Source organism: Gorilla gorilla, chromosome 13 (genome assembly GCF_029281585.2).
Source record: "Gorilla gorilla gorilla isolate KB3781 chromosome 13, NHGRI_mGorGor1-v2.1_pri, whole genome shotgun sequence".
Taxonomy (NCBI): domain Eukaryota; kingdom Metazoa; phylum Chordata; class Mammalia; order Primates; family Hominidae; genus Gorilla; species Gorilla gorilla.
The window spans coordinates 26,774,878-26,786,315 of record NC_073237.2 but is presented as its reverse complement, the minus strand read 5'-3'; the positions used below and the strand labels follow the sequence as shown (position 1 = coordinate 26,786,315).

At 44.8% G+C, this 11,438-nt stretch overlaps 1 protein-coding gene across 9 annotated transcripts in view; it reads left to right on the top strand.

Annotated features, from left to right (window-relative positions):
- The first annotated feature begins 1,921 nt into the window (after window positions 1-1,921).
- CLTA (clathrin light chain A) overlaps window positions 1,922-11,438 on the top strand; it is a 112,327-nt gene continuing 102,810 nt past the window's right edge. For 4 of the 9 annotated variants that reach the window (XR_008668631.2, XM_063696257.1, XM_031014252.3 and 1 more), the window contains exons 1-3: window positions 1,979-2,334; window positions 8,626-8,663; window positions 10,187-10,304. Coding sequence is in view for 8 of the 9 variants with exons in the window: in XM_063696257.1 (XP_063552327.1) it covers window positions 2,118-2,334; window positions 8,626-8,663; window positions 10,187-10,304 (373 nt within the window). In the remaining variant the exon portion in view is untranslated. Of the gene's footprint in view, window positions 2,335-8,625; window positions 8,664-10,186; window positions 10,305-11,438 lie in introns of all 9 variants that reach the window. The other 5 variants (XM_055351575.1, XM_031014253.3, XM_055351574.2 and 2 more) reach the window with 5 other exon arrangements.

Genomic DNA, 11,438 nt, shown 5'->3' with positions numbered 1-11,438 from the left:
ATTAACCTCCTAAGCAGCAGTTGATCAAAACATTCCTTTATCTGAAACCTTCTATGGTTCCTTATTGCCATTAAGATTCCTTAACATTGACTGCTTTCAGGGCTCCGGAATCTGTCCCCGGATTTTCCTTCAATTATTCATCTTGCTGAGCTCTTCAGACTCCAACTAATTTACTCACTGTCCCCAAAACATGCCAAACATTTTCCCACCTCTGAACTTTTACATGACACTAACATTAGACCCTCATTATTGACTCTTCTAAATGTTCCCCATATTTCAAAACTGAGCTCCAAGCCACCTCTGTGAAATCATCCGTAAACACATCAGCTATTCCTCCAATTTTGAGTGTATACTTGTTTGTTGCTTTTGCATAATATGTAATGCCTCCTCTAGCAAGGGAATCACAGGAGAGTTTCTCCCAAAGTCATGCATTTCCCCAGAAAGAATGCTGTCTGTTCCGGAGCTACTACTGTTGTGAGCAACTAAAAGTTGTCTTCCTTGGGCTCTCTCATAGTAGTCCCTGCCCCTCTTTTCCTCATGAGACTATGTCAAGGCTAATGTGAAAATACTTCATGCACTGTTGCCAATGTATGTTAGGGATGAGCATAAAACAACAGACAAGGGGAAGCAGAATCAATTGCAGACCCTAACATTTTAACTTTCTTAAATGTTTTTCTTCAACACTTTCCTATAGTTCATACTTTAAATGACTTTAAAATTATGCTTTAAGTAAATATATGCTTTAAATAATTTTTATTTGCTTCATTTTTCCTTCATAACTATCCCTTTTTTTTTGTCATCAAAGATATGTGCGTTTTTTATAAAAACACTTTCTTATCCCCTGCTGACTACCTCTGGAAGCTTCTTGTTGACCTCTGGTTTTTTGGTTTCTTTTTTTGGCTTTTCATTTCTTAGGGTGGTGGTGGTGGTGAAGGAGAGGGGTCTTCTGGTTGCCCCTGCATAAGCACTCCCCCTCAACATGAGCATGATTAACTGGAACCACTGTTATTTCTGTGGTGTAGACAAAAGGAGCCATGTAGCTATTAACATCTCCCTGATTTAAAAAGAAACACGGAACTTTCTTTTTCCTGCTGTCCTTAGGGAGGAAAGGTGTAAATATAAGAGACTGTAGCTAGTATCTTGGAAGTCCCCAGGAGACAGGCGTTTCCTCTTGGTCACTGACTCTCTGGGTCACTGACGCCCCTTGAACAGCAGGGCCACCGTGTCTCCCTTTGAAGCAAGTGATCCTTAAGGAATTTTCCAGGTTTAGTAACTTCTGTCTAGCTCCGAAAAGACGTAATGGCTGCAAAAGTGCTTCGTTGAAGAAGATAAGATATATTCATTTTTAAATAAAAATACTTATGGGCGAGAAAAATCGGAGTGGACTGAATCAATTACAGTAAATCTATGGGCTCTAATGGAGCAAATAATCCAGGCTTGCTGAAAGAATTAAATATTTTAAATTTATAAAGCCAGGGCAAATCCATAAAAGGATTCAATCTTCTTTTTTTTTTTTTTTTTTTTTTTTTTTTTTTTTTTTTTTAGGATTCAATCTTCTAATAATCCCGGGAGGGGGCGCAAGAGCAGGATTCTTGTTTCTATTTTACGAATGAGGAAACTGAGGTTCAGAAAGCCTAAGTGGCATGCCTCTTCAGTAATCGGCCAATCGTCGCCGCCCTAACTTCACCTCACCTCCCAGGGCAGCACTAGAGTCCCCTCAGGGGTGGCCGTCCCTGGTCAGTCCAGCTCCAGCAGACGGGGTGGGCAGGACGCTCCCTGTCAGGCAGCACTTCCGCCTCCCCGGGCCCGCGCAGCTCACCTCCCTCACCTCCCGCCCTACCCCAGTCACGAGTTGTTTTAGGGGGCCCGCCCCTCCACTTGCTGATTGGGTAGCTCCTGAACCATTGTCGTCCTCTGATTGGTTGTTCCGTTTTCGGCTCTGCAACACCGCCTAGACCGACCGGATACACGGGTAGGGCTTCCGCTTTATCCGTCTCTCTCCTGGCGCTTGTCCTCCTCTCCCAGTCGGCACCACAGCGGTGGCTGCCGGGCGTGGTGTCGCTGGGTCGGTTGGTTTTTCTCTCACCGTTGGTGTCCGTGCCGTTCAATTGCCCGCCATGGCTGAGCTGGATCCGTTCGGCGCCCCTGCCGGCGCCCCTGGCGGTCCCGCGCTGGGGAACGGAGTGGCCGGCGCCGGCGAAGAAGACCCGGCCGCGGCCTTCTTGGCGCAGCAAGAGAGCGAGATTGCGGGCATCGAGAACGACGAGGCCTTCGCCATCCTGGACGGCGGCGCCCCCGGGCCCCAGCCGCACGGCGAGCCGCCGGGGGGTCCGGGTGAGAGTGCGGGCGCGTTTGGGGCGGGAGGACTTGTCTGGAAACTCGGTCCACAGTGGGTCCGAGAGCTTCTGTGTGACTCGTGCTCCTTGCTGAATTAGGAGGTTAGGGAGCAGTGCAAACAGGAAACGAGACCCTGGCCCAGTCATTCAGTAACCTAGGCTCGAGAAGCCTGTTCGGTTCTCAGCATGTTTGAGTGCTTCTGGGCGCGGGCGGAGCGAGAAAGCAAGTGTAGGGTGGCAGGCTCCGGAGCCGGAAGAAGCCCGTTCAATTCAGCAACTTTTCATTAAGCATTTGCTGTGCCTTTAGCCCGGTCTCTGAAGCAACCGCATTGGCGCAGTTTTTCCAGACTTATAAGCAAGTCTGAGCCGAGCACAGAACTCCAGTTATTAGAAAAGGAGGGCAGAAAAAAATAAGAATGAAAATATCGTTTTTGAGAGATACAAACAAAAGTAGCAATGCAGTTCAGCGTTTAAGCACTTAAGGTGTACAGAGTGTTGGATTACGAGGAGGAAGGAGTGAGTAGGGAACTCGAAAGATGATCTAGGTCTGGAGAAAGAACTGCCAAGCGGGGTAGGAGTTTGCTATCGTTGAGCGATTGATTTACAGCTAGGACTTCTGGAGCTCTTCCTCTGGGAACAGCTTTGGTAGGCAATATTGCCTAAGCAGAACCCCAGATTAGCCTAAACCAATCAGGGAGGGATGAAGAGGTGAATAGAGAATGTTCTCAGCCAAACTCAAGTAAAAATGGGGCAGGTAGGATGGCAGTTTGACCTTTGGATGCCTTAACCTGTGTGTGATGCTTAGGATCATGAGTGGAAAAGACCTATTTAATAATACAAAGAAGTAGGAAATTTAGCTAGAAGAAATGAAATACGGCTTTTCATTCACTTAAAAAATTCCAGCTAAGGGAGAATAGGGCACTACTGGGGCATATAGGAGTAGTGTCTACCCTAAATTCAAACCTTAAGGAGCCAGATAGGTAACATATACGAGAGAAGCTGGCTTGACATGAGACAGTAGAAGTGTTGGAGACTGAGGCTTTGCTGCACTATAGTAGTGCTCTGTGTAAAGGCATTCAGATCCAGCAGTCTCAAGTTACTGTGCCAGCCAGGCAGAACCTTTTGATGGATGGGTTGGTGGGTGTGCTGCTAGTTTGCAGCCTCTGAGTTTTTGACTGCACCATGTTGCTTCCTAAGCAAATCAGTCCCCCAATAAGAACTTAGTGGGAACATGTAATATGCCCGAATATGCAACTTTATAGCGGGTAGGTTGGACTAAACTAGGCTGTGATTGCGAGATGAAGTTGGCCTTAAGTGATTAGGAGATATTTTCATTGGGTGGTCTCTAACATTTGTCTGAGAATTTTAAAATTGACTTCTTAGACCCTTAGTTTACCTTCCTCATTTAATAGAAGAGAAGCAATCCTAGAGAGAAATGACTTGCTTAAAAAAGCACGAGTTAATAGCTGAGCCCCAAGTCTACCCACTCTTAGAATATACCACATTCTGTTGCAGTGTTTAGTTGTTTTAGCAGGGGTGTGGTGCGATAAGAGACAGGCAGCTGTGGCTGTCCCAGGTGGAACAGATTTGGGAGAAGCAGAACCCAAGATCTGTAGTTGGAAGATTGTCCTGATTCAAGGACAGTGTTACCCTTACTGTTTTATCTCCACTGCCTAGCAGTGTGTCTGACATGTAGTAGATGCTCACGTTTGACAAAGAAATGGGCAAAAATGTCAGATCCAAGGGTCCTATGTAGAACTGACAGATCTTGGTGACGGGCAGTTAGGGAAGGTAAAAGGGAGAGAATAGAGTTGGATACTCGGTCCTTTGTGCATCAAGCCTTCAGCAAAGGGAAGGAAAGAAATGGTTGCTGACTTAGTTCCTAGGAGGGACTTTCTTAGTGAACTAAGCATTTGGTGACTTAAAGCCAGATTCCTGACAGTGTAATTGAAGTTGGTAATATGCAGTGGTCAGCATTTCCTTTGGAGTTTAGAGAACTGATTGGACACTTTTTCTCTCTTAGTTTTCTTTTTCCTTCTTTTTTTTTTTTTAAAGATATGCTCTAGTGGTTAAGATTCTATGCTATCCTAAACTGCTTGAGTGTTGAGTTTAGCTTTGTGATCTCAGACAATGTATATAACTACCACCACTGCCCGGCCTCAGTTTTCTCCTTTGTAAAAGTTGCATAATATAATTTATAATGCAATGTGGCATCTTTAGGATTACATTAAAGAGTGTCTATAAAGTGCTTACAGTTATATATATAAGTATCTAGTGAATTCCAGCTACTATTAGTGGGAGAAAGGAGTTACAAGGCCTTTAGGCTTTGAAGTGTACTGAGTAAATTGAGAGGTTTTAGGCGGGAGCTCTCTTTCTGATGTATTATACAGAGATATATAGGCAGTCAGCTATGACAGATTGATGAGAGGAAAATAAACTGGCCCCAGCCTTGCGGAAAGCGTCTATGGAGGATGGGCACAGGCAAAAACCAGAGGGGTTAGGGCTAAGCCTTGGATGACTCCTTTGGTTGTTAAGAGATCCAGAAAAGAGACGTAGGTTTAGAGGCAGGAAGAAACCAGCTAGGTGAAGTGATATTGAGGTAACCAGCTGTGGGGGATATTGAGGAAGAACAGGTGGTCATGAAGGAGGCAGCACAAGTGGAGCTGTTGAAAAGCTCTCAATCATGAGGGCTGAGTCGGGGAAGAGAACAGGAGAGACAAGCCACAGAGAGAGTACAGCAGTAAGGCACTATTATGGTGTTTTGTTGTTTTTGAGACAGTCGCTCTGTCACCCAGGCTGGAGTGCAGTGGTGTGATCTCGGTTCACTGCAACCTCCGCCTCCTGGGTTCAAGCAGTTATCCTGCCTCAGCCTCCCGAGTAGCTAGGATTACAGGCGCCCACCATCATGCCCAGCTAACTTTTTGTATTTTTAGTAGAGACGGAGTTTCACCATGTTGGCCAGACTGGTCTGAAACTCCTGACCTCAGGTGAGCCACCCACCTTGGCCTCCCAAAGTGCTGGAATTACAGGCGTGAACCACCGCACCTGGTGACAAGTTATTTCTTGTAGGAGAAGAAAGAGACATGGGTGAATTAAAGGGAAGCTTTCTGGAGAAGTAATTTTATTGGTAGCAGTGGTGGAGGGAAGTTTAGGGAAATCTCATGCATGATAGTTAATTGTACTGCACATTTGCTGTATACTAGGTACACTTTCAGATCCCAGCAGTAGCTCCACAGGTTAAGTGGTAGTGTCATATTTCAGATGAGAATGGATCAGTGTGGAAGTTGAGCAGTGTCCCTAAGGTAGCAAGGTAATAAATGGCTCAAGTGCAGCTTCAGACGTAGGTCTGCTTGACTTCAAATGTTTCTGGAATGTGGAAAGTTGAAAGTGGGTTTGGGACAGTCTTTCACTTTTGAAAACTTGCCCTTTTTCTGTCTGGAGTTCCTGAAAGGCCCTAGAAAGTTTCCTTCTGAAGCATCGTGTTGCTTAGTTTAGTTGTTGTCGTAAGTCAAGGCCCTACATGTCCTTTCTGCATGTTTCCACAGCAACAGACGATCCCTTGGCTTGAGCCAGTTGATTCTTGTAAGAATGTTAGTGCAGTAATACAGTAACTAATAAAGAGGAAAGCAGATGCCAGTGGGTCTGGAGGAGCCTTCAGACAGCATGTGATTTTTAAGGAGATGTGGGATGAGGATTGCTTCTTGTTTTGTATATGGAGTAGTGATCAAAGTCTCTCATATTCCAGCCCAGGGCTGGACTATATTAGTGGATAGTTGGTATGTCAATTGTACTATATTAACCATAATGTAGGCCTGGCCAGACTAGCCATTGTAGGATCTAGGATTTAAAACTCTCTCACTCTTCTGTCTTACACAAAAATAAATTCCAGGTGGATTAAAAAGAGACATTTAAAAAGTAAAAGAAGAAAAGTGAGTATTTGTCTATCTCATAATAGGAAAGGCCTTCAGCATAAAAGCAGATACAGAAATCATAAAGAAAAAGTCGATCATGTCTACATACACAAATTAAGTTGTTCCAAGTGTTAAATACCATAAACCAAATCAAAAGAGAAACTAGGGAAAATATTTGACTATTAGAGAGCAAATACTTAGAGATCAAAAAATAGTAGGAAAATAGGCAAACTCAGAAAATTCAGTAAAGAAGAAAATCAGGTGTCGGGTATGTGGTTACCTCACTGGAAATAAGATTGGCACAACAAAGCCACCATGAGTTTTTTTTTTTTTTTTTCCATTATCAAATTAGCAAAAATTTTAAAACATGATCAAGCACAGTCCCTAGTATCAGGGAAGGTCTAAGAAATGGGGTACTTGTGCTGCTAGTAGTAATATAAACTGGTAGACTAATAGGAACAAGTGGGTAGAGTTTTAGAAGTCTTTGAAATACATATCCTGGGCCAGGTGCGGTGGCTCACGCCTGAAATCCCAGCACTTTCGGAGGCTGAAGTGGGCAGATCACCTGAGGTCAGGAGTTTGAGACCAGCCTGACCAACATAGTGAAACCTCGTCTCTACTAAAAAATACAAAAATTAGCCGGGCATGGTGGCACGAGCCTGTAATCCCAGCTATTCGGGAGGCTGAGGCAGGAGAATCACTTGAACCTGGGAGGCGGAGGTTGCAGTGAGCCGAGATCGCGCCAGTGTACTCTAGCCTGGGCAACAGCGTGAGACTCCGTCTCAAAAAAAATAAAATAAAAAAATACATATCCTGGCTGGGCGCAGTGGCTCTTGCCTGTAATCCCAGCACTTTGGGAGGCTGAGGTGGGTGGATCGTCTGAGGTCAGGAGTTCGAGACCAGCCTGGCCAACGTGGTGAAACCCCCGTCTCTACTAAAACTACAAAAAAAATTAGGTGGCATGATAGCTCACGCCTGTAGTCCCAGCTACTCAGGAGGCTGAGGCAAGAGAATCACTTGAACAACCCAGGAGGTGGAGGTTGCAGTGAGCCAAGATTGCACCACTGTGCTCTAGCCTGGGCAACAGAGCAAGACTCTCTCTCAAAAAAAAAAATAAAATAAAATACATATCCTGTGATCCAGCAATTCCTTTTTTTTTTCTTTTTAATTTTTTAATTTTTTTTATTTTTTGAGATGGAGTCTCGCTCTGTCACCCAGGCTGGAGTGCAGTGGCGCAATCTTGGCTCACTGCAACCTCTACCTCCCGAGTTCAAGCAATTCTCCTCTTTCAGCCTCCTGAGTAGCTGGGATTACAGGCTCGTGCCACCACCCTGGCTAATTTTCGTATTTTTAATATATGGAGGTGGGTTTCACCATGTTGGCCAGGCAGGTCTCGAACTCCTGACCTCGAGTGATCCTCCCACCTTGGCCTCTCAAAGTGCTGGGATTACAGGTGTGAGCCACCGCGCCCAGCTGTAACCCAGCAATTCTACACCAAGGAATTTATTACAGAGGTGAAATTGAATATGCTTCCCCCATGCTTTCACTAGTTTGATAAACTTCATATTTCCAAAACTTTATAGAATGCTTAAAAAACTACATAGGTAGGTGGCACATGGCTTAAAGTGGTAAAAGGCCACTGACAAACTATAAGAAACTCATTTTTGTACTGACATATAGGAGTAAAAGTCAACTAGGAAAATTAAGAAAAATATGAGAGGCCAGGCATGGTGGCTCATGCCTGTAATCCAATACTTTGGGAGACCGAGGTGGGTGGATCGCTTGAGTCCAGGAAATCGATAGCAGCCTGGGCAGCATGGCGAAACCCCCTCCCTACAAAAAAATAGAAAAATTATCCAGGCGTGGTGGCGCGTGCCTGCAATCCCAGCTCCTGTGGGGACCGAGGTGGGAGGATCGCTTGAGCCCAAAAGGTCGAGGCTACAGTAAGCCATGATTGGGCCACTTTGCTCCAGCCTGGGCGACAGAGCAAGACTGTCTCAAAGATGAAGCTGCAGGTCTCTGCTCACTATGGGTGATTCCAGGCCACACTTTTTTTTTTTCCCTCCTACAGAACTTTCATAGAGAAACACTGTTCTCTTTCTGCTAGTCTTCCATTTGTTACCACTGTAAAATAGAAAACAGAAAATAAAATCAAAAGCTTTTGGACTTGGGAGCTTAAGGACAGATGTGTACAGATTTTGGTGAAATTTGTATATAAGCACATCTTGGTTTTATTTGTTGTATATAGCACCTACCACAGGGATAGCATTTAGTAGCTCAAGGTTCATACAGCATATGATGCTGTATTCTACTGTACAACCCTTTGGCCCAGTGTTTGACCAGTCTTTATTGATAGACCAAAATCTTATGTCTTGCAGATGCTGTTGATGGAGTAATGAATGGTGAATACTACCAGGTACAGAGTACTCTGATTCTGTTCATTGATAGTGATTGAGAATCTTCCTTTCCTGTGATTTTAATTGACTGACCTAGAAAGAAACCCCAGTCCTTTGACTTTCCTGAATGTATTACTGGCTGGTGTGTTATCTACCAAAGTGGAAAGATTTAAAGAGGGGTAGCATTGATAAAAAGAGAACTGTTTAAAAATGTTATTTACCTGCCCCTAGTGTTATCACCTTTATTCTAAAGAAGTCACCATTCAAATGACACTGTGTTAAGTGCAGTAAGTTAATACTAATACTTTAAATAATTCTCCTTCCATCTTTGTTTATAGTCTGATTAGGTTAACCTGGTAATATTAATATTCCTTAGTTCAGTGAGTGGCATATGGAATAATTTTGTAAAGATTAACATTTATTTGAGTCTTTTTTTTTTTTTTTTTTTTGAGACAGTCTCACTGTCGCCCAGGCTAGAGTGCAGTGGCACGATCTTGTCTCATTGCAACCTCCACCTTCTGGGTTCAAGCGATTCATCCACTTCAGCCTCCTGAGTAGCTGGAATTACAGGCGCATGCCACCACGCCCGGCTAATTTTTTGTATTTTTAGTAGAGATGGGGTTTCGCCATGTTGGCCAGGCAGGTCTTGAACTCCTGGGCTCAAGTGACCATCCCGCCTTGGCCTCCCAAAATGTTGGAATTATAGGCGTGAGCCACTGCGCCTGGCCTATGTGGTTGCTTTTTTTCTTTTTTTTCTGGGGGGGGAAGCGGGGACGGGACAGGGTCTTACTCTGTCACCCAGACTGGAGTGCAGTGGCGCAATCTTGGCCAACTGCAACCTCTACTCCCCGGGTTCAAGCAAATTCTCCTCCTGCCTCAGCCTCCCCAGTAGCTGGGATTACAGGCACATGCCACTACCGCCTGGTTAATTTTTGTATTTTTAGCAGAGACGGGTTTCACTGTGTTGGCCAGGCTGGTCTCGAACTCCTGACCTCAAATGATCCACCCACCCCAGCCTCCCAAAGTGTTGGAATTACAGGCGTGAGCCACTGTGCCCGGCCTGTGTTGTTGCTTTTAAGGTAATCCTTTAACATTTTACAAAAGCCGCCATTGTTGTTAGAAACGGGTTCTGCAGTGAGCCGAGGTTGTGGTGGCTCTGGCAGGGTGCGGTGGCTCACGCCTGTAATCCCAGCACTTTGGGAGGCCAAGGTGGGTGGATAACCTGAGGTTAGGAGTTTGAGACCAGCCTGGCCAACATGGTGAAACCCCGTCTCTACTAAAAATACAAAAATTAGCTGGGCGTGGTGGCAGGCACCTGTAATCTCAGCTACTCGGGAGGCTGAGGCAGGAGAATTGCTTGAACCCGGGAGGTGGAGGTTGCAGTGAGCCGAGATCGTGCCACTGCACTCCAGCCTGGGTGACAAGAGTGAAAACTGTCTCAAAAAAAAAAAAAAAAAAAGAACCAGGGGTTCTAACTCAGGTGAAGTGCATTTTAGGAAGGAATTTTTGGTATTAATATAGCACAATTGTGTTTTGTGTTAAGGAAAGTAATGGTCCAACAGACAGTTATGCAGCTATTTCACAAGTGGATCGATTGCAGTCAGAGCCTGAAAGTATCCGTAAATGGAGAGAAGAACAAATGGAACGCTTGGAAGCCCTTGGTAAGGAATCCCTGCCATGTTTTGGTGTCTGTTTTCAGTGGAGTAGTTGAGCTGAACTCTACTTTTATTCCTTTTTAGCTCACATTAACCAGTGTCATTGTCTGGTCTTTGGGAAGATATCTTCTCAGCCTGAAGGTTACAAGGCTGCACAGAGATGCCTAATCACAGGCCATTGTGTGAGGAGTAGGGTAGCCGGAGAGCCCCAAGATGCTCTCACAGGAAGAGCATAGTGATGCTGCTCCTGACCTCAAGAGTAGCCTCAGGTGGTGTTTATAGAGTGCTTTATAAACTTGAAGGATTCAAGTTTCCCATGTCCGTGGACTTTAACAGTCCATTTTTCTTTTTTCTTTTCTTTTTTTTTTTTTTTTGAGATGGAGTCTCACTCTGTTACCCAGGGTGGAGTGCAGTGGCGCGATCTCGGCTCATTGCAAGCTCTGCCTCCCGGGTTCACACCATTCTCCTGCCCTCAGCCTCCTGAGTATGAGTAGCTGGGTCTACAGGCGCCCGCCACTACGCCCCGCTAATTTTTTTTTTTTTGTATTTTTAGTAGAGACAGCGTTTCACTGTGTTAGCCAGGTTGGTCTCGATCTCCTGACCTTGTGATCCACACACCTTGGCCTCCTAAAATGCTGGGATTACAGGCGTGAGCCACCGCGCCCGGCCTCCATTTTTCATTTGAAGGCTGAATGAATTTAAAGTAACACGAGGAAAATGAGGTATGTTAGGAAAAAATGTACAATTTGTTTTTCCTACCTTAATATCTCTGTAAGGTAAGTTTTACAATTTTACAGGTAAGAAAAGTGGAGGAGAGGTAGAATAAGTATTTGGAATACTCAGCTAAGGAATGGTAAGAGTCACAATTTCAGCTGAAGTCTGCCTTGCTTCAAAGTCACTACCCATCCCCATCAGCCACATTGCTTTCTAAACATTTAATGTGCGTGGCCATCTAGCCACACAGCCTGGCCTTTGATAAAGAGATGTGTACATGGAGTGTCACCTGTTGGTTCATGATCAGGGGAGACTTGTGTCTGTACATGGTGGATTGGAGAAGTATGCAGAGTGTGAGGATATAATCCACATTGTGGCCTTTTCTTTGTTTTTTCTTTTTCTTTTTTTAATCAGCTGACTTTAAGA